This window comes from Hyperolius riggenbachi, chromosome 10 (assembly GCF_040937935.1).
Source record: "Hyperolius riggenbachi isolate aHypRig1 chromosome 10, aHypRig1.pri, whole genome shotgun sequence".
Lineage (NCBI taxonomy): Eukaryota > Metazoa > Chordata > Amphibia > Anura > Hyperoliidae > Hyperolius > Hyperolius riggenbachi.
Genome location: NC_090655.1, coordinates 275,154,881 through 275,173,845, shown reverse-complemented (window position 1 = coordinate 275,173,845; position 18,965 = coordinate 275,154,881). Strand labels below are relative to the sequence as shown.

The window sequence follows — 18,965 nt, the reverse complement described above, 5'->3', positions numbered from 1 at the left end:
ATCTCATTTTTTGGGAGGGCTTTAGGTTCACTTTAACTTGCATTAAAATCATGTTAAAAGTACGGCAATCACTATTTGTTTTTTTATTGATTTTAATGCAAGTCAATGGGAGTGTTTAAAAAAAAAAAAAAAACACTCAAACCTCTGATGGTCAGAAAATGACTCAGAAAGCGCTCATAGTGCGTCTACAGCCTAAAGGTATTAATATTTGCAGTATGCCACTGTGATAGATGAAGGTTAGGTATAAATTGCTGAAGGACGGATGACTGTATGAGCGGGCAGTGAGTTGAGGGGACGTCTGGAGGATGCTTGACAGAGTGTTCCCAGGCCCTCAGTGTAACTGGAATACAGGGGTACTGAGAGGTCAAGAGAGGTGCACCAAGAGCTATTCTCAGAAGGACATCTCTAAAGGGCAACCTAATAGTTCACTATCAAGAGATACCCAAGGCTTAGGAGAATCCAGGTTCCACCAAGGTCTGGCCATATATAAAGCTGCAGCATAATAATAGGAGGAGATACACGGGAGCCCCAACCCTCCAAGTTTCTTAGAAAGCACCATCACATCACACGGGACTCTGGCTTTCTTGCCATTCCATACAAAGTGATTTATGCATATTTTAAAGACTTGCGTACTGACATCTGCAAAGTCCTAAAAAGATACAACACTTTTGGGAGAAGAAACATCTTTAACGCTACTGTACGTCCAGACCAAGAGAGCCAAAATTTAGACATAGACGTCCACTCCGTCTTGACAGTGGATAGTAAGGGGATAAAGTTGCTCTTGAGAAAGTCAGCTGACTTACGAGACGGTTTTATCCCCAAATAAAGCACTTCAGAGGCAGCCCAGGGAAATTCAGACTTGTTTGATATACTCAATTTCAGAGAGGGAGGAAGGTTTAACCCCAGCAGGAGCGACTTATGATGATTTAGCTTGTAATAGGTTGCTGCTGAAAAAGATTGAAAGTCCACTAGGAGGTGTTGGCAGGACACACTATAGGGTCAGATAAAATGAAGGACACATCGTCTGCAAACAAGCTAATTACACGGTGAATAATCACCAAGTTCCTGTTATAAGTGAATTCATGTGAATTTCTGTGTTATTGTTTCCATTAATAGGACAAACATTATAGGGGAAAGGGGGCACCCCTGATGGGTGCCATGGATATCTCGAAGGATTTGGATATAAAGCCCGCTGCATTCACTCTAGCTGAGGGGCCATAACTGTAGGACTAGAAAATCCACATGTCAGAAGAGTAGCTTTCAAAGATTGCAGTGAACTCTGTGGAAGGCCCTCTCTGCATCTAAAGTAAGCATCACAGAAGGCATCAGACAGAGTTCTACATATAGACCCAGCATGTGTCTTGATCCGTCAGAGGCCTGCTTTCCTCTCGTGAATCCCACTTGATCATATGATGATAGCAAATAAGGAGTGAATTGCAGCAAGAAGTTAGCAATAAGCTTTGCATACAACTTAGTATCTGCATTTAACAATGAGAGCAGCATATAGTTGGCTGGTCTGTCCCTGCTTTAGGGATTACAGCTTCTCAATATCCATAAGGAAGCAGTGAAGGCATTATTAGTAAGGTGCGTGAAGGATCATGAGATGTTTGTTACAACAACCATCAGGTCCAGGGGCCTTGTTACATTCCAGAGTTCTTATGGTGTCTGACAGCTCTATTTCAGTGAAGGGGTTATTTAAAGAGAGTCTGAAGCCCAGAAAAATACCTGTTTTTACTGCCCATTTATGTTAAGCAATAAGATCATAGCTGAAACGCAGCATTCCCACGGCAGAATTATGTATTTATATCCCCGAAATCCCCGGGGCACCTCACATGTTTCTGGGCTTTACCGCATGTTCTAACCTTCATGAAATTACATTTACTGACATGTAACAGGATCTGGATAGGATGGCTATATGGGCACATACATGGCAGATGAAATTCAATGTTGAAAAATGTAAAGTCATGCATTTCGGTCGTACCAATGGTCTAGCACCATACAAAATAAATGGGATACAGTTGGGGACATCAAACTTGGACAAGGAATTAGGAGAAGTTAATTAATCATACTTAATGCCAAGCCGCTGCAGCTAAAGCTAACAAAATTTGGGATGCATTAAAAGGGAAATAAAAACCAGAGATGCTACCTGTAACGATCGGTGTAACACAGAGAGGGTCTGATTACCGGTGAACTGCAGTATCACCGAGAATACAGAATATACCCGATTATTGGTGATCTGCAGTATCACCGATAATCAGATATATCTACTAACCTCTGGACACCTGATGAACAAGTGAGTGTTTAGATGCAACAGTATACTTTGAGTACTTCTCCAGAAGTATGTTCCTTCCTCTGGCCTAGACTCTCCAGGGGGGAGGAGCTAGGCTGAGGGGAGGAAGGACAGAGCGAGAGTGACTCCCGTGGGAGAGGGTGTCACTAACAGGTCTGTGAACTGCCTCTAACAGTAAGGCCAGTTCTCGGGGTCGGCAAGCCAGGTCGTTAACACATAGACAGATAAGGTACAGAATCAGGAGGCAGATACGGAATCCAATAAACAGACAGAGTTTGGCAACGGAGTATCAGAATAGCACAGTACAGAATCAGGAGGCCAATACAGAGTCCAGGAAGGAGCAGAGATTGGCAACAGGGTAACAGAAATAGCGAGGTACAGAATCAGAGTTCAGAGGAATGGTCAGACAGGCAGAAGGTCATAACAAATAATACAGTTCAATATTCCTATTGCTAAGGTGTGAGCTCCTTGATGTCAACACCTTTGGAAACTATGCTAGAACACAGATACAGACAAGGTCTGAGTGCTACCACGTAGTGATCGCAACGGCAGACAACCAGAGAATGACCAGCACCCCGTATATATAGCAAAGCGCTCTCCAGCGCCTCCCCTAAGTGCTGGACCAATGGCAGGTGGTGGAAATGTCAGCTGACCCTTTTCTGGCTGTCATATAAGCTCTGCCTCTCAGCGCGTGCGTGTGTCCTTCTGAACCTGTGTGGACTAGCAGTCCCAGCCCCACCAGACATGTCTTGCAATGTGACCACTGATTCAGGCGCGGGGACCGCCGCCCCGCTCTCTAGGCGAGCGGCGGTTTCCCCGCGTCCAGCCGCAATGCCATCTGCTTTGCCATGTGTACAATCTGCCGCATCCAACGCGGACTCCACCGCTCTGCCCATGCGGCCTGCGGCGGTTTCTTCGCATTGTGCCGCCATGTTAGACGCGGAAACAGCCGCCTCACTCTGAGCCCTTGCGGCGGCTTTTCCGCGTTTCCTCACACTACCATAATATTGCCCCTGTTTAACTCTCTAGTAAGGTCACATCTGGGATATGGAATTCAGTTCTGGGCACCACATTACAGGACGATATTGCAGTTTTAGAGCAGGTGCAGAGACGAGCAACAAAATTGATAGGTGGGATGGAAGGTCTCAATTACCAAGAAAGGTTAGATAAACTGGGTTTATTTAGTCTAGAATAAAGACACCTTAGAGGGGATCTAATTAACATGTATAAATACGTCAGAGGGCAATATAAAAGCTTGGCAGATGAGCTTTTTGTCCCTAGGCCTTCTGCGCATGGAGGAAAAACGTTTTAGCCATTTATTTAGGAAAGGGTTCTTTACAGTAAGTGTGATTAAGATGTGGAATGCATTGCCACAACTCTATACCTGCATTTAAAGGGGGCTTAGATGCTTTCCTTGCGTTGAAAGACATCCATGGCTACTATTACTAGGTAACGCCTAATGATGTTGATCCAGGGATTTTTTCTGATTGCCATCTGGAGTCGGGAAGGAATTTTTTTCCCTTTTGGGGCTAATTGGACCATGCCTTGTGGGGTTTTTCGCCTTCCTCTGGATCAGCAGGGATATGTGAGGGAGCAGGCTGGAGTTGTACTTTGTTCTCTGGTTGAACTTGATGGACGTATGTCTTTTTTCAACCCAAATAACTATGTAACTATGTGTTGAGGTGTTTAACACACAAGTCGGTAATTTACCTCACTGCTTGGTAATTTCAGCTTCCCATGCGGTAACTGCTTTTTTTATGAAATGACATTTAAAGAATTGACAGGTAAAGTCATCTGTTACCGCAAGCAGTAATGTTTTATAAATCGAGGCCATAGAATCAGAAAACTTTAAGAGGGGTTCCCATACTTATGCCTGTGAAACAGAGAGACAGAGAGAGGGAAATCTCATGTCCTCAGCTCAGTCTGGATAAATGGGGGCTTTTAATATCCCTACATCTGCAGCTCACAGCAGGTAAATAATAATCATATATAGAACTTTCCTGGAGTCTCACATTCTTATTTTCCCTTTAAGGGGGTTGAATTCTAATACTTTACAAATCAGCCATATCAGTGCAACATTAAATCTGCTTCATTCAGTTCCCAACAAAACCTTTTTATTATTATTGATCTATAAAGCACCAAGATATTCAGTGGTGCTGTACAACGTAACAAATAAACATGGGGTACATAATAATACAGACAATGTTATACACCAATATACAGAATTGGTCACAAAATACAGAATCAATACAAAATACAGAATTGGTAATTGCAGTGACAAAAGTGACATGATTAACAAAATGTATAATGAATTCCAAGACACAAAAGGGTGAGAGAGCCCGGCCCTTGCATTCCAGGGGAGGGGTGAAGCACATGAGAAGTCTTGTACAAGTGAATGTGAGGAGGACAGAAGCAGGTCATGTGCAGATCTGAGATTGTGGTTGGGTTGGTATCTGGAAACAAGTGAGGACATGTACAGGGGAGAGAGATTGTGGAGAGCTTTGTAGGTTTGAGTTAAGGAGTTTGAACTGGAACCTCTGAGTAATTGGCAGCCAGTGAAGAGCTAGGCAGAGAGGAGGAGCAGAGGAAGAGCGAGAAGAAATATGAAAAAGATGAGCAGCGGAGTTCAGTACAGATTGGAGCAGTGCCAGTCTGTTGGTATTCCACAAAGCAGTTTGTTACAATAGTCCAGACGAGATATAATAAGAGCATGTATTAACAATTTAGTTGAGTTCTGAATGAGATATTTTTTGAGTTGGAGATGACAAGAGCAGGTTAGAGAGTGAATGTGAGGAATAAGTGTGAAAGAGAATTCAAATATTACCCATAAGAACCGTGCTTTGGGAACTGGAGTTATAGGGGTGATATTAACATTTATTGTTATTTCAGGCAGAGAGGTGGACAGAGACAGTGGAAAAATTATTAGTTGTGTTTTACTCTTATTAACCTTAATATACCAATTATAGTTGCAGTGCTCATTATCAGGATTGATTGTTCAGCCAGATAAAAGTGTTTTGGCTTCTATTTACTCTACAGGAGAACCATAGTTTCGTGAAATTGCAAAGCCTGCCTCATTCGCATTGATAAATCTAGTTTCATAACACTTGCCATGGCAAAAATAAAAAGCGAACTTAAGCAAGTTCTAATCAGGCTTAATATTATTTGTACCCATATTTAACACATCATGTCACCTCAGTGTTTAGGGACTAACCAATGCACTGAGTAGTATGAAAGAGTCCTCGGGATTCTCTGTATAAATGCTTCATTGTGCACTTTGCAAGAAAAAAAAAAAAAACTTTGAAAAAGAACACTTATGGCCAAAATATTTCCCACACTCAACACAAATGTATGACAAGCAGCGATTTACATCTAAAACATTTCCCACACTAAGCACATGGCTATCTATACTTGGGGTACCTATGCTTGGCTATCTATACTGGAGATACCTAAAAACTAAAATCTGCTCTGGTCCTTAAGTGGTGTTTATATACCGGTCCCAACATGGTTAAAAAGGCTTCTCTCCAGTGTGAGATCTCTCATGTCTGGCTAAACCTGATTTTGAAACAAAACATTTCCCACACTCAGCACATGAATAGGGATTCTCACCAGTGTGATATCTCTCATGCCTGGAAAGGTCTGATTTCACTAAAAAACATTTCCCACAATCAGCACATGAATATTGCTTTTCACCAGTGTGAGATTTCTTATGTCTGGCAAAACCTGATTGTGAAGCAAAACATTTCCCACACTCAGCACATGAATATGGCTTCTCCCCACTGTGAGATTTCTCATGTCTGATAAAGTCTGCTTTATGTAAAAAACATTTTTCACACTCAGTACATGAATACGGCTTCTCACCAGTGTGAGATTTCTTATGTGTGACAAGGCTTGATTTATGCTCAAAACCTTTCCCACACTCAGCACATGAATAGGGCTTCTCTCCCGTGTGTGATCTCTTATGTGAAACATATTCTGATTTCTGTACAAAACATTTACCACACTCAGCACATGAATAGGGGTTGTGAGTTGACATATGTCTGGCAAGAGTTTGGTTACATCGAAAACATTTCCCACACTGGGTACATGAATAAGGGTTTTCACCAGTGTGAAGTCTTTCATGTATGACAAGATGTGATTTCTGCGCAAAACATTTCCCACACTCAGAACATGAATAGGGCTTCTCACCAGTGTGAGATCTCTTGTGTAAGACAAGCTTTGATTTCTGCACAAAACATTTCCCACACTCAGCACATGAGTACGGCTTCTCACCAGTGTGTGCTCTTTTATGTATGACAAGGTAGGATTTTTCAAAGAAACATTTCCCACACTCAGCACATGAATAGGGCTTCTCACCATTGTGAGATCTCTCATGTATGAGAAGCTGTGATTTCCATTCAAAACACTTTCCACATGTGGAACAGGAATAGGGACTCTCACCAGTGTGTGACTTCTTATGCCTGACAAGATGCAATGACTGTGCAAAACATTTCCCACACTCAGAACATGAATAGGGCTTCTCATCAGTGTGAGATCTCTCATGGCTGACGAGGTTTGATTTGTGTGCAAAACATTTCCCACACTCAGCACATGCATAAGGCTTCTCACCAGTGTGAATTCTTTCATGTTGGACAAGATGTGATTTCCATACAAAACATTTCCCACATGTGGAACAGGAATAAGACCCTCCAGCAGGGGGAGAGCTGTGCTGGGTATGAGGCCCCTCAGGGTTAGACAGGTGACGGGAGTCTGGGGGAATATTTGGGGTCACCAGGACATCTGCAGGAGACTCTTGTCCAGTGACATCATCATCCGTTGTACAGTCTGTGGATACAGAGAGACGAGTCTCTGAGAGGTTCCTGATGCCGGGACTCCGCCCTGCAAATAGAGAAACATCATCATTTCGTTTTAGAAAATTCTGATTAATTATGACTTAATTTAGAAAATTATCATTAGGGAGGGCCAGTGCGCTGCTGAAAATTCAAAGCTGATGCAAAGATCCACCATACGCAGCAGCTGCATAACTTTGCATATCCTTAGCATACAATTTGCACCATCTCAGAGTTATTGGCATGTTACTGACCATCACTAGCTATCAGCCTGACCGAGAACTGCAGAAGGTTGTGCTCCTTACAGACGGCCAATCACGTGAAAACAACTTTGCCTAGCATGATCATTTTTTGCTTACATTGATATTCAGCCAATAAAATGCATTTTCTGACAAATATGATTATCTGCATACAATTTGCATTACATTTGCATACAATTCAAAGTTATCTGCACCTCATCAACCCTCCCTACAGCTAAAGCGTTGGCCATGCATGGAAAGCAGTAAGGCCCTGTTCACACTGCTCGCGTTTCCAGCCGCGTTTTGGAAACGCGTGCAGGTGGCCGACACGCACGACATCAGACAGTGCATAGAGTGCACTGTCTGATGTTCACACTGCATGCGTTCCGGACCTGTGCGGTCCGGGAACGCATGCTGCACGCATTTTTTGCCAAAACGCGTGGCTGTCCCATTCACTTTTCAGTGATGGGATCAGCCACGCAACGCATACAAAGGCGGATGGCGTGCGTTCGTACGCGTTGCGTTCCGCATGCGTGCCTGTCCGCGTTTGTAATGTGAACGAGGCCTAAGTTGTAGAGTTTGATGAGACAATGGAAGCAATGTGTTACTCCTGTGACAACAGACCTATATTTACTTATAAGTCTCTTTATGTAGATAGCTATCTACATAAAGAGACTTTGCAGAGGGGAGTTGCTACACCCTATAGAAAAGCGCATACATAGAGACTCTCTACTAAGCTTGAACTTTTTAGTATATGGCCTGATATTGGTATAATTTGCAGCGCTATTTGATAAATTGATATATTTACTTATAGCAAGAAATCTGTGTTATGATTGTAGAGCAATGTGGCGTCACTTACACATCCTATTACCGCTGTGTAGTCTTATAATACATTTAGTGCACTACCCATCTCCCAAACACTGGATACATCGCTGCAATGCCCCAACCTCACTCAGCCGGATAGTGTACAGGGAAGGCTGATGCTTTTCTTGTAGGATTTTAGCCCGTTCACAAGGGTTCAAATCCCCCCCTCAAGCCAGTATGTAAAATAGCAAGGAGTCTCTGGGCAACGCTCCCGTGGAGTGCACCTGCAGCTCTGGCGTTTGAGTCTGCCAGGAGAAAAGCGCGATACAAATGCTCTGTGTCTTGTCACATATAGAAATAACAGACGCGAAGGCTGGAGCTTAGAAGGCGGAGTCTGACTAACATGCAGGGGCTTGGGAGGCGGACTCTGACATGCTGGAGCTTGGCAGGTGGAGTCTGACTGACATGCTGGAGCTTGAGAGGTGGAGTCAGACAGACGCAGGAGCTTGGGGCAGGAGCTTGGGAGGTGGGGTCTGACTTACAGGCTGGCGCTTGGGAGGTGGAGTCTGACTGACATGCTCGAGCCCGGAGGTGGAATCTGACTGACATGCTGGAGCTTGGGAGGTGGAGTCTGACTGACATGCTGGAGCTTGGGAGGTGGAGTCTGACATGCTGAAGCTTAGGAGGCGGGGTCTGACTGACAGGCTGGTGCTTGGGAGGTGGAGTCTGACTGACATGCTGGAGCTGGGGAGGCGGAGTCTGACTGACATGCTGGAGATTGGGAGGCAGCGGCTGACATGCTGAAGCTTAGGAGGGGGAGTCTGGCTGACATGTTCGAGCCCAGAGGTGGAGTCTGACTGAAAGGCTGGCACTTGGGAGGTGGAGTTTGACTGACATGCTGGAGTTGGGGAGGCAGAGTCTGACTGACATGCTGGAGCTTGGGAGGTGGAGTCTGACTGACAGGCTGGTGCTTAGGAGGCAGAGTCTGACTGACATGCTGAAGCTTAGGAGGCGGGGTCTGACTGACATGCTGAAGATTGGGAGGTGGAGTCTGACTGACAGGCTGGAGCTTGGGAGGTGGAGTCTGACTAACACAATGGAGCTTGGGAGGCGGAGTCTGACTGACAGGCTGGAGCTTGGAAGGCGGAGACTGACTGACATGCTAGAGATTGGGAGGCATAGTATGACTGACATGCTGGACCTTGGAAGGCGGAGTCTGACTGACATGCTGGACCTTGGGAGGCAGAGTCTGACTGACATGCTGGATCTGGGAAGGCGGAGTCTGACTGACATGCTGACGCTCTGACAGGCAGTTGTGAGGAGGACTGATTGTAATGCAGTAATTGTCTGTAATTATCAGCTTATTACAGGCCAGTAACATGAAGTCACCTCGACTGTGACCAATCTGTGTACAGTAATGTACAGTGACCATTATCAGCTTATTACAGGCCAGTAACACTAAGTCACCCCTACTGTGACCAATCTGTGTACAGTAATGTACAGTGACCATTATCAGCTTATTACAGGCCGGTAACACTAAGTCACCCCTACTGTGACCAATCTGTGTACAGTAATGTACAGTGACCATTATCAGCTTATTACAGGCCGGTAACACTAAGTCACCCCTACTGTGACCAATCTGTGTACAGTAATGTACAGTGACCATTATCAGCTTATTACAGGCCGGTAACACTAAGTCACCCCTACTGTGACCAATCTGTGTACAGTAATGTACAGTGACCATTATCAGCATACTACAGGCCAGTAACACTAAGTCACCCCTACTGTGACCAATCTGTGTACAGTAATGTACAGTGACCATTATCAGCTTATTACAGGCCGGTAACACTAAGTCACCCCTACTGTGACCAATCTGTGTACAGTAATGTACAGTGACCATTATCAGCTTATTACAGGCTGGTAACATTAAGTCACCCCTACTGTGACCAATCTGTGTACAGTAATGTACAGTGACCATTATCAGCTTATTACAGGCCGGTAACATTAAGTTACCCCTACTGTGACCAATCTGTGTACAGTAATGTACAGTGACCATTATCAGCTTATTACAGGCCGGTAACATTAAGTCACCCCTACTGTGACCAATCTGTGTACAGTAATGTACAGTGACCATTATCAGGTTTTTACAAATGGGTAGCTGTGGTGTGATGTAGCTGACTTGTACACCACAGTCTCTGCTCTCCCTGCCGGCTGTTCCTTCCTCTCTACCGAGTCCCGGGAACATGTGTGGCATAATGCAGAGGACAGACACTAGAGCAGGCATGGGCAAACTTGGCCCTCCAGCTGTTAAGGAACTACAAGTCCCACAATGCATTTGCCTTTATGAGTCATGACTGTGGCTGTAAGACTCCTGCAATGCATTGTGGGATTTGTAGTTCCTTAACAGCTGGAGGGCCAAGTTTGCCGATGCCTGCACTAGAGGCACATACCTGCCATGCCCAGTAGAGTTTATACCGATACAAGGATATGTATAAAAGATATTGAAGAAACTCAAAAAGGTTTATATACAAAAAATCTTTTTTGAAGACAAAAGTCATGCAAAGTATTCATAAAAGGTATTCGTCAAAAAGCACATTCCATAGCCGAGGATGGTGAACATACAGCAGTGATTAACCTCAAGATTAGTGCAATTGTAAGTATTGAGGCGACAACGTTGACTTGTTTCGGGATACAGACCCTTCATCAGGCCTTCACATATAAAGTCAAATCTGCATAATTACTGCATGATTTTAAGCAATATCTGGACAACATGAAGGTAAGAGCACTAGTCCCGTTTTCACACAGAGACCACAAAGGCTGGAGGAGAGTGGAGCTACGTGCGGTCTCTGTGTGTGAAAACAGGACTAATGCTCTTGCTTGGCTTCATGTTGTCCAGATGTAGTTTCCGATCGATTTCTGTACACTGTAATAGGAAAATCGGTCGGGAAATTCTCAAAAATCAATCGGAAAGCAAATCGGACATGTTGGAAATCGATCTGACAGTAAAATCGGCCAGAAAATCTCATAAGGTAGCCATACACTGGTCGATTTGCCATCAGATCGACCAACAGATAGATCCCTCTCTGATCGAATCTGATCAGAGAGGGATCGTATGGCTGCCTTTACTGCAGATTGTGAATCGATTTCAGCATGAAATCGATTCACCATCTGTGAAGCTGCCGCTGCTTAATACCCCCCCCCCCCCCATACATTACCTGCTCCGGCCAGCGTGAGTTCCCCGGTCTCCGCTGTCTTCTTCTCCGCGCTCGGCTCAGAGTCCGGCTGGCTTCACTGAACTTCCTGTCCGGGGAAAAGTAGAGGGCGCTCTACTGTTTAAACTTCCTGCCGGGACAGGAAGTTCACTGAAGCCAGCCGGACTTGGAGCCCAGCGCGGGGAAGAAGACAGCGGCGACACGCGACAGCGGAACAGGTAATGTATTGCAGCTAGCATCGGTCATCGGACATTCGAACGCCGCTATTGACGCACTCCCGACCCGCCGGCGATCGAGCAAAATCTTCCACACGGAGGGATCGACGGGAACGATTGATTTCGGACACCAATCTTTCTGTCAGCGTTAGCACAACGATTTCACAGCAGATTCGATCACAGTGATCGAATCTGCTGTATATCGGCAGGAAAATCGTTAGGTGTATGGGCCCCTTTATGCTGGGCATACACGGGTCGATGTGCCCTTATCAATCGAGCCGCCGATGGCTCAATTGATAATTTACAACAGGTTGGATGACCCGCCGGATCGATTCCCCGCTCGATCCCGCAGGAAACGCCCGAGGGGACGAGCGGGAATCGATCCGGCGGTTAATCGAGCCACCGGATCGACTCGTGTATTCCCAGCATTAGTGTGTACCCAGCATAGCCATCTATCTGCCTAGCAATTAGGCATTGTTCTACTCAGCACGAGATAACCAGAAGACAATGCAGCAGAGATAATGACCAGTCTCTACCAGTACCTTACAGAAACTAATCTAATAACAGAAACTCTAATGCTAGGAATACACGGCTCGATTTCGCCGCTCGATTCTCCCGCCCAATCGTTTCGCCGCTCGATTCCGCAGGTGATTCTCTTATCTTCCGCTCATTTTTAAAAATCTTTTTGCATTGTCCACAATGCGGTATCGAGCGTGGAAATGATCGGGTGGGAGATCAGACGTGTCGGAAATTATCCATCGAACCATCTAAATGGCTCAGAATCAAGCCGTGGATTCCCAGCTTAACAGAAGAATCTAACAGAAAATTGTACGGTGTGCACTAGGCACTAAATAACAAAAATGTAACGGGTACAAAGCATAACCCCTGATATGGACAGCCTGTGAGCAGCGACAGTCAGAATAACTAAAGATATTCAATATTTAATGTTGCTTACTCACCCGTTCTGTTTTGTGTAAGAGGGCCCTCCTCCATAGACTGCTGATCACACCTCACATATGTATCTTCTTCTTCCTCTTTAATTGTCACCATCATGACACCCTCCTCCATAGACTGCTGATCACTCCTCACATATGTATCTTCTTCTTCCTCTTTAATTGTCACCATCATGACACCCTCCTCCATAGACTGCTGATCACTCTTCACATACATCTCCTCTTCTTCCTCTTTCATTTTCCTCATCATGTCACCTTTGTCTGTAGACTGCTGATCATTCCTCACAAATGTCTCTTCTTCTTCCTCTTTAATTGTCACCATCATGTCCCGCTCCTCCATAGACTGCTGATCACTCCTCACATACGTCTCTTCTTCTTCCTCTTTAATTTTCCTCATTATGTCTTTCTCTTCTGCAGACATCTGATTACTTGTCACAATCTTCTCTTGTTCTTTGAGCTCAGATCTCAGTTCTGAAAAGGATAACACATTATAGCTGTAAGATATTAGCAGTAATAAACAGAACACAGAAAAGCACATAACTTGCTAGGGGCTGATCATATCCCATAAGCTGTGGTCTCCTGCACATTCAGTACCACAGTCCTCTCTTCCAGTGTGCCTTGCTCATCATCTGATGCTTCTCTCCTCCTCTCCATGCACACATTCCTGGGAGGTTACAGCAGTGCCAGCAGTGGTAGATGGATGAGGATGTGAGGAGAGAACAGCTGGAGACAGAGGAAGATAGGAGCAGAGGCCTGCAGCTAATTAGCTATAAATTATCATTACTTATGGCTCTGGCACCTGATGAACTAGGCAGATGGGACTGCATATCCATATCCTGACCATACCTGAGCCCACCTGTCCATCACCTACTAACCCCAAACCCTCCAAGAGCTGTAGCAACCAACCTCCCACCTGGGGCAGTGCCAATACCAGGACCAAAGCAGCAGACCCAACCCCTCTCCAGCTGCAGCCTCCATCTTCTCTGCTTGTCCTACCTTTGCTCTGCCCAATATATAACAAGTATGTCCACCCAGGGCCGGGCCGAGGCAGAGGCTGGAGAGGCTCCAGCCTCAGGGCGCAGTGTAGGAGGGGCGCACAATTCATTCAGTTGTCATTCCCAATTGTGTTTGAAGCAGAAAGAAATAGGAAAAGGGGATACATGGCAGTGACTGCAAGTCAGATAACTAGAGATTAAGGTATTAGGGAGGTTGGGGGCCCTGGGGCAACTCTTAGTCTAGTAGCAATCAGTGTGTGACGGCTGGGGGGGGGGGGGGGATGGAGGGGCGCACTTTGGTGTCTCAGCCTTGGGTGCTGAAGGACCTTGTCCCAGCTCCACCCCGACCTCTGCTCTGCCCAATCTATAACAAGTATGTCCACCCTGACCTCTGCTCTGCCCAATATATAACAAGTATGTCCACTCCGACCTCTGCGCTGCTCAATATATAACAAGTATGTCCACCCTGACCTCTGCTCTGCCCGATATATAACAAGTATGACCACCCCGACCTCTGCTCTGCCCAATATATAACAAGTATGTCCACCCCGACCTCTGCTCTGCCCAATATATAACAAGTATGTCCACCCCGACCTCTGCTGTGCCCAATATATAACAAGTATGTCCACCCCGACCTCTGCTCCGCCCAATATATAACAAGTATGTCCACCCTGACCTCTGCTCTGCCCAATATATAACAAGTATGTACACCCCGACCTCTGCTCTGCCTAATATATAACAAGTATGTCCACCCCGACCTCTGCTCTGCCCAATATATAACAAGTATGTCCACCCTAACCTCTGCTCTGCCCAATATATAACAAGTATGTCCACCCCGACCTCTCCTCTGCCCAATATATAACAAGTATGTCCACCCAGACCTCTGCTCTGCCCAATATATAACAAGTATGTCCACCCCGACCACTGCCCTGCCCAATATATAACAAGTATGTCCACCCCGACCTCTGCTCTGCCAAATATATGTCCACCCCGACCTCTGCTCTGCCCAATATATAACAAGTATGTCCACCCCGACCTCTGCTCTGCCCAATATATAACAAGTATGTCCACCCCGACCTCTGCTCTGCCCAATATATAACAAGCATGTCCACCCTGACCTCTGCTCTGCCCGATATATAACAAGTATGCCCACCCCGACCTCTGCTCTGCCCAATATATAACAAGTATGTCCACCCCGACCACTGCCCTGCCCAATATATAACAAGTACGTCCACCCCGACCTCTGCGCTGCTCAATATATAACAAGTATGTCCACCCCGACCTCTGTTCTGCCCAATATATAACAAGTATGACCACCCCGACCTCTGCTCTGCCCAATATATAACAAGTATGTCCACCCCGACCTCTACTCTGCCCGATATATAACAAGTATTTCCACCTCTACCTCTGCTCTGCCCAATATATAACAAGTATGTCCACCCCGACCTCTGCTCTGCCCAATATATAACAAGTATGACCCCCGACCTCTGCCCTGCCCGATATAAAACAAGTATGACCACCCCGACCTCTGCTCTGCCCAATATATAACAAGTATGACCCCCGACCTCTGCCCTGCCCGATATATAACAAGTATGTCCACCCCGACCTCTGCTCTGACCAATATATAACAAGTATGTCCACCCCGACCTCTGCTCTGCACAATATATAACAAGTATGTCCACCCCGACCTCTGCTCTGCCCAATATATAACAAGTATGTCCACCCCGACCTCTGCGCTGCTCAATATATAACAAGTATGTCCACCCCGACCTCTGCTCTGCCCAATATATAACAAGTATGTTCACCCCGACCTCTGCTCTGCCCAATATATAACAAGTATGTCCACCCCGACCTCTGCTCTGCCCAATACATAACAAGTATGTCCACCCCGACCTCTGCTCTGCCCAATATATAACAAGCATGTCCACCCCGACCTCTGCTCTGCCCAATATATAACAAGTATGTCCACCCGACCTCTGCGCTGCCCAATATATAACAAATATGTCCACCCCGACCTTTGCTCTGCTCAATATATAACAAGTATGCCCATCCCGACCTCTGCTCTGCCCAATATATAACAAATATGTCCACCCCGACCTTTGCTCTGCTCAATATATAACAAGTATGTCCACCCCGACCTCTGCTCTGCCCAATATATAACAAATATGTCCACCCCGACCTTTGCTCTGCTCAATATATAACAAGTATGACCACCCCGACCTCTGCACTGCCCAATATAGAACAAGTATATCCGCCACGACCTCTGCTGTGCCCAATATATAACAAGTATGTCCACCCCGACCTCTGCTGTGCCCAATATATAACAAGTATGTCCACCCCAACCTCTGCGCTGCTCAATATATAACAAGTATGTCCACCCCGACCTCTGCTCTGCCCAATATATAACAAGTATGTCCACCCGACCTCTGCGCTGCTCAATATATAACAAGTATGTTCACCCGACCTCTGCGCTGCACAATATATAACAAGTATGTCCACCCCGACCACTGCTCTGCCCAATATATAACAAGTATGACCACCCGACCTCTGCTCTGCCCAGTATATAACAAGTATGTCCACCCCGACCTCTGCTCTGCCCAATACATAACACGTATGTCCACCCCCACCTCTGCTCTGCCCAATATATAACAAGTATGTCCACCCTGACCTCTGCTCTGCCCAATACATAACACGTATGTCCACCCCCACCTCTGCTCTGCCCAATATATAACAAGTATGTCCACCCTGACCTCTGCTCTGCCCAATATATAACAAGTATGTCCACCCCGACCTCTGCTCTGCCCAATATATAACAAGTATGTCCACCCCGACCTCTGCTCTGCCCAATATATAACAAGTATGCCCACCCCGACCTCTGCTCTGCCCAATATATAACAAGTATGTCCACCCCGACCTCTGCACTGCCCAATATATAACAAGTATGCCCATCCCGACCTCTGCACTGCCCAATATATAACAAGTATATCCGCCACGACCTCTGCTCTGCCCAATATATAACAAGTATGACTGCCCCGATCTCTGCTCTGCCCAATACATAACACGTATGTCCACCCCCACCTCTGCCCAATATATAACAAGTATGTCCACCCCGACCTCAGCTCTGCCCAATATATAACAACTATGTCCACCCCGACCTCTGCTCTGCCCAATCTATAACAAGTATGTCCACCCCGACCTCTGCTCTGCCCAATATATAACAAGTATGTCCACCCCGACCTCTGCTCTGCCCAATATATAACAAGTATGCCCACCCCGACCTCTGCTCTGCCCAATATATAACAAGTATGTCCACCCCCACCTCTGCTCTGCCCAATATATAACAAGTATGTCCCACCCGACCTCTGCTCTGCCCAATATATAACAAGTATGTCCACCCCGACCTCTGCTCTGCCCAATATATAACAAGTATGTCCACCCCGACCTCTGCTCTGCCCAATATATAACAAGTATGTCCACCCCGACCTCTGCTCTGCCCAATACATAACAAGTATGTCCACCCCGACCTCTGCTCTGCCCAATATATAACAAGCATGTCCACCCCGACCTCTGCTCTGCCCAATATATAACAAGTATGTCCACCCGACCTCTGCGCTGCCCAATATATAACAAATATGTCCACCCCGACCTTTGCTCTGCTCAATATATAACAAGTATGCCCATCCCGACCTCTGCTCTGCCCAATATATAACAAATATGTCCACCCCGACCTTTGCTCTGCTCAATATATAACAAGTATGTCCACCCCGACCTCTGCTCTGCCCAATATATAACAAATATGTCCACCCCGACCTTTGCTCTGCTCAATATATAACAAGTATGACCACCCCGACCTCTGCACTGCCCAATATAGAACAAGTATATCCGCCACGACCTCTGCTGTGCCCAATATATAACAAGTATGTCCACCCCGACCTCTGCTGTGCCCAATATATAACAAGTATGTCCACCCCAACCTCTGCGCTGCTCAATATATAACAAGTATGTCCACCCCGACCTCTGCTCTGCCCAATATATAACAAGTATGTCCACCCGACCTCTGCGCTGCTCAATATATAACAAGTATGTTCACCCGACCTCTGCGCTGCACAATATATAACAAGTATGTCCACCCCGACCACTGCTCTGCCCAATATATAACAAGTATGACCACCCGACCTCTGCTCTGCCCAGTATATAACAAGTATGTCCACCCCGACCTCTGCTCTGCCCAATACATAACACGTATGTCCACCCCCACCTCTGCTCTGCCCAATATATAACAAGTATGTCCACCCTGACCTCTGCTCTGCCCAATATATAACAAGTATGTCCACCCCGACCTCTGCTCTGCCCAATATATAACAAGTATGTCCACCCCGACCTCTGCTCTGCCCAATATATAACAAGTATGTCCACCCCGACCTCTGCTCTGCCCAATATATAACAAGTATGTCCACCCCGACCTCTGCTCTGCCCAATATATAACAAGTATGCCCACCCCGACCTCTGCTCTGCCCAATATATAACAAGTATGTCCACCCCGACCTCTGCACTGCCCAATATATAACAAGTATGCCCATCCCGACCTCTGCACTGCCCAATATATAACAAGTATATCCGCCACGACCTCTGCTCTGCCCAATATATAACAAGTATGACTGCCCCGATCTCTGCTCTGCCCAATACATAACACGTATGTCCACCCCCACCTCTGCCCAATATATAACAAGTATGTCCACCCCGACCTCAGCTCTGCCCAATATATAACAACTATGTCCACCCCGACCTCTGCTCTGCCCAATCTATAACAAGTATGTCCACCCCGACCTCTGCTCTGCCCAATATATAACAAGTATGTCCACCCCGACCTCTGCTCTGCCCAATATATAACAAGTATGCCCACCCCGACCTCTGCTCTGCCCAATATATAACAAGTATGTCCACCCCCACCTCTGCTCTGCCCAATATATAACAAGTATGTCCCACCCGACCTCTGCTCTGCCCAATATATAACAAGTATGTCCACCCCGACCTCTGCTCTGCCCTATAACAAGTATGTCCCACCCGACCTCTGCTCTGCCCAATATATAACAAGTATGTCCACCCCGATCTCTGCTCTGCCCAATATATAACAAGTAATCACACAATTACCTCTCCTAGCCGTGTGTCCTCCATATTTCTTGCAACTTCTCTCGCTGTACTACATCATTTCCTGTCTTTGTTGCATATTTCCTTTCTTTGGTTTAATTTTACTTCCTTTCTGTGCGTTCCACCTGGGAGCAGTTCTGTCGCCATCTTGTGGTGAATAAGCTAACTGCAGCCTCTGTTAGTGGACTTACTTGCACTCATCATATTATAATTATATATTATTAGTCTGGACCCCTAAGCGATGTCTTATTTTTCCAGACCCGTTTTGTGTCTGAACAGAGGG

At 46.0% G+C, this 18,965-nt stretch overlaps 1 protein-coding gene across 1 annotated transcript in view; it reads right to left on the bottom strand.

The window, feature by feature from the left end:
• Positions 1-4,414: 4,414 nt before the first annotated feature.
• LOC137537219 (zinc finger protein 850-like) overlaps positions 4,415-18,965 on the bottom strand; it is a 117,311-nt gene continuing 102,760 nt past the window's right edge. Inside the window, exons 11-13 of the mRNA XM_068259319.1 lie at positions 18,686-18,734; positions 12,546-13,010; positions 4,415-7,165 (exon numbers count right to left, since the gene is read on the bottom strand). Of these exons, the coding sequence (XP_068115420.1) occupies positions 5,796-7,165; positions 12,546-13,010; positions 18,686-18,734 (1,884 nt within the window). The 3' untranslated portion in view covers positions 4,415-5,795. The remainder of the gene's footprint in view (positions 7,166-12,545; positions 13,011-18,685; positions 18,735-18,965) is intronic.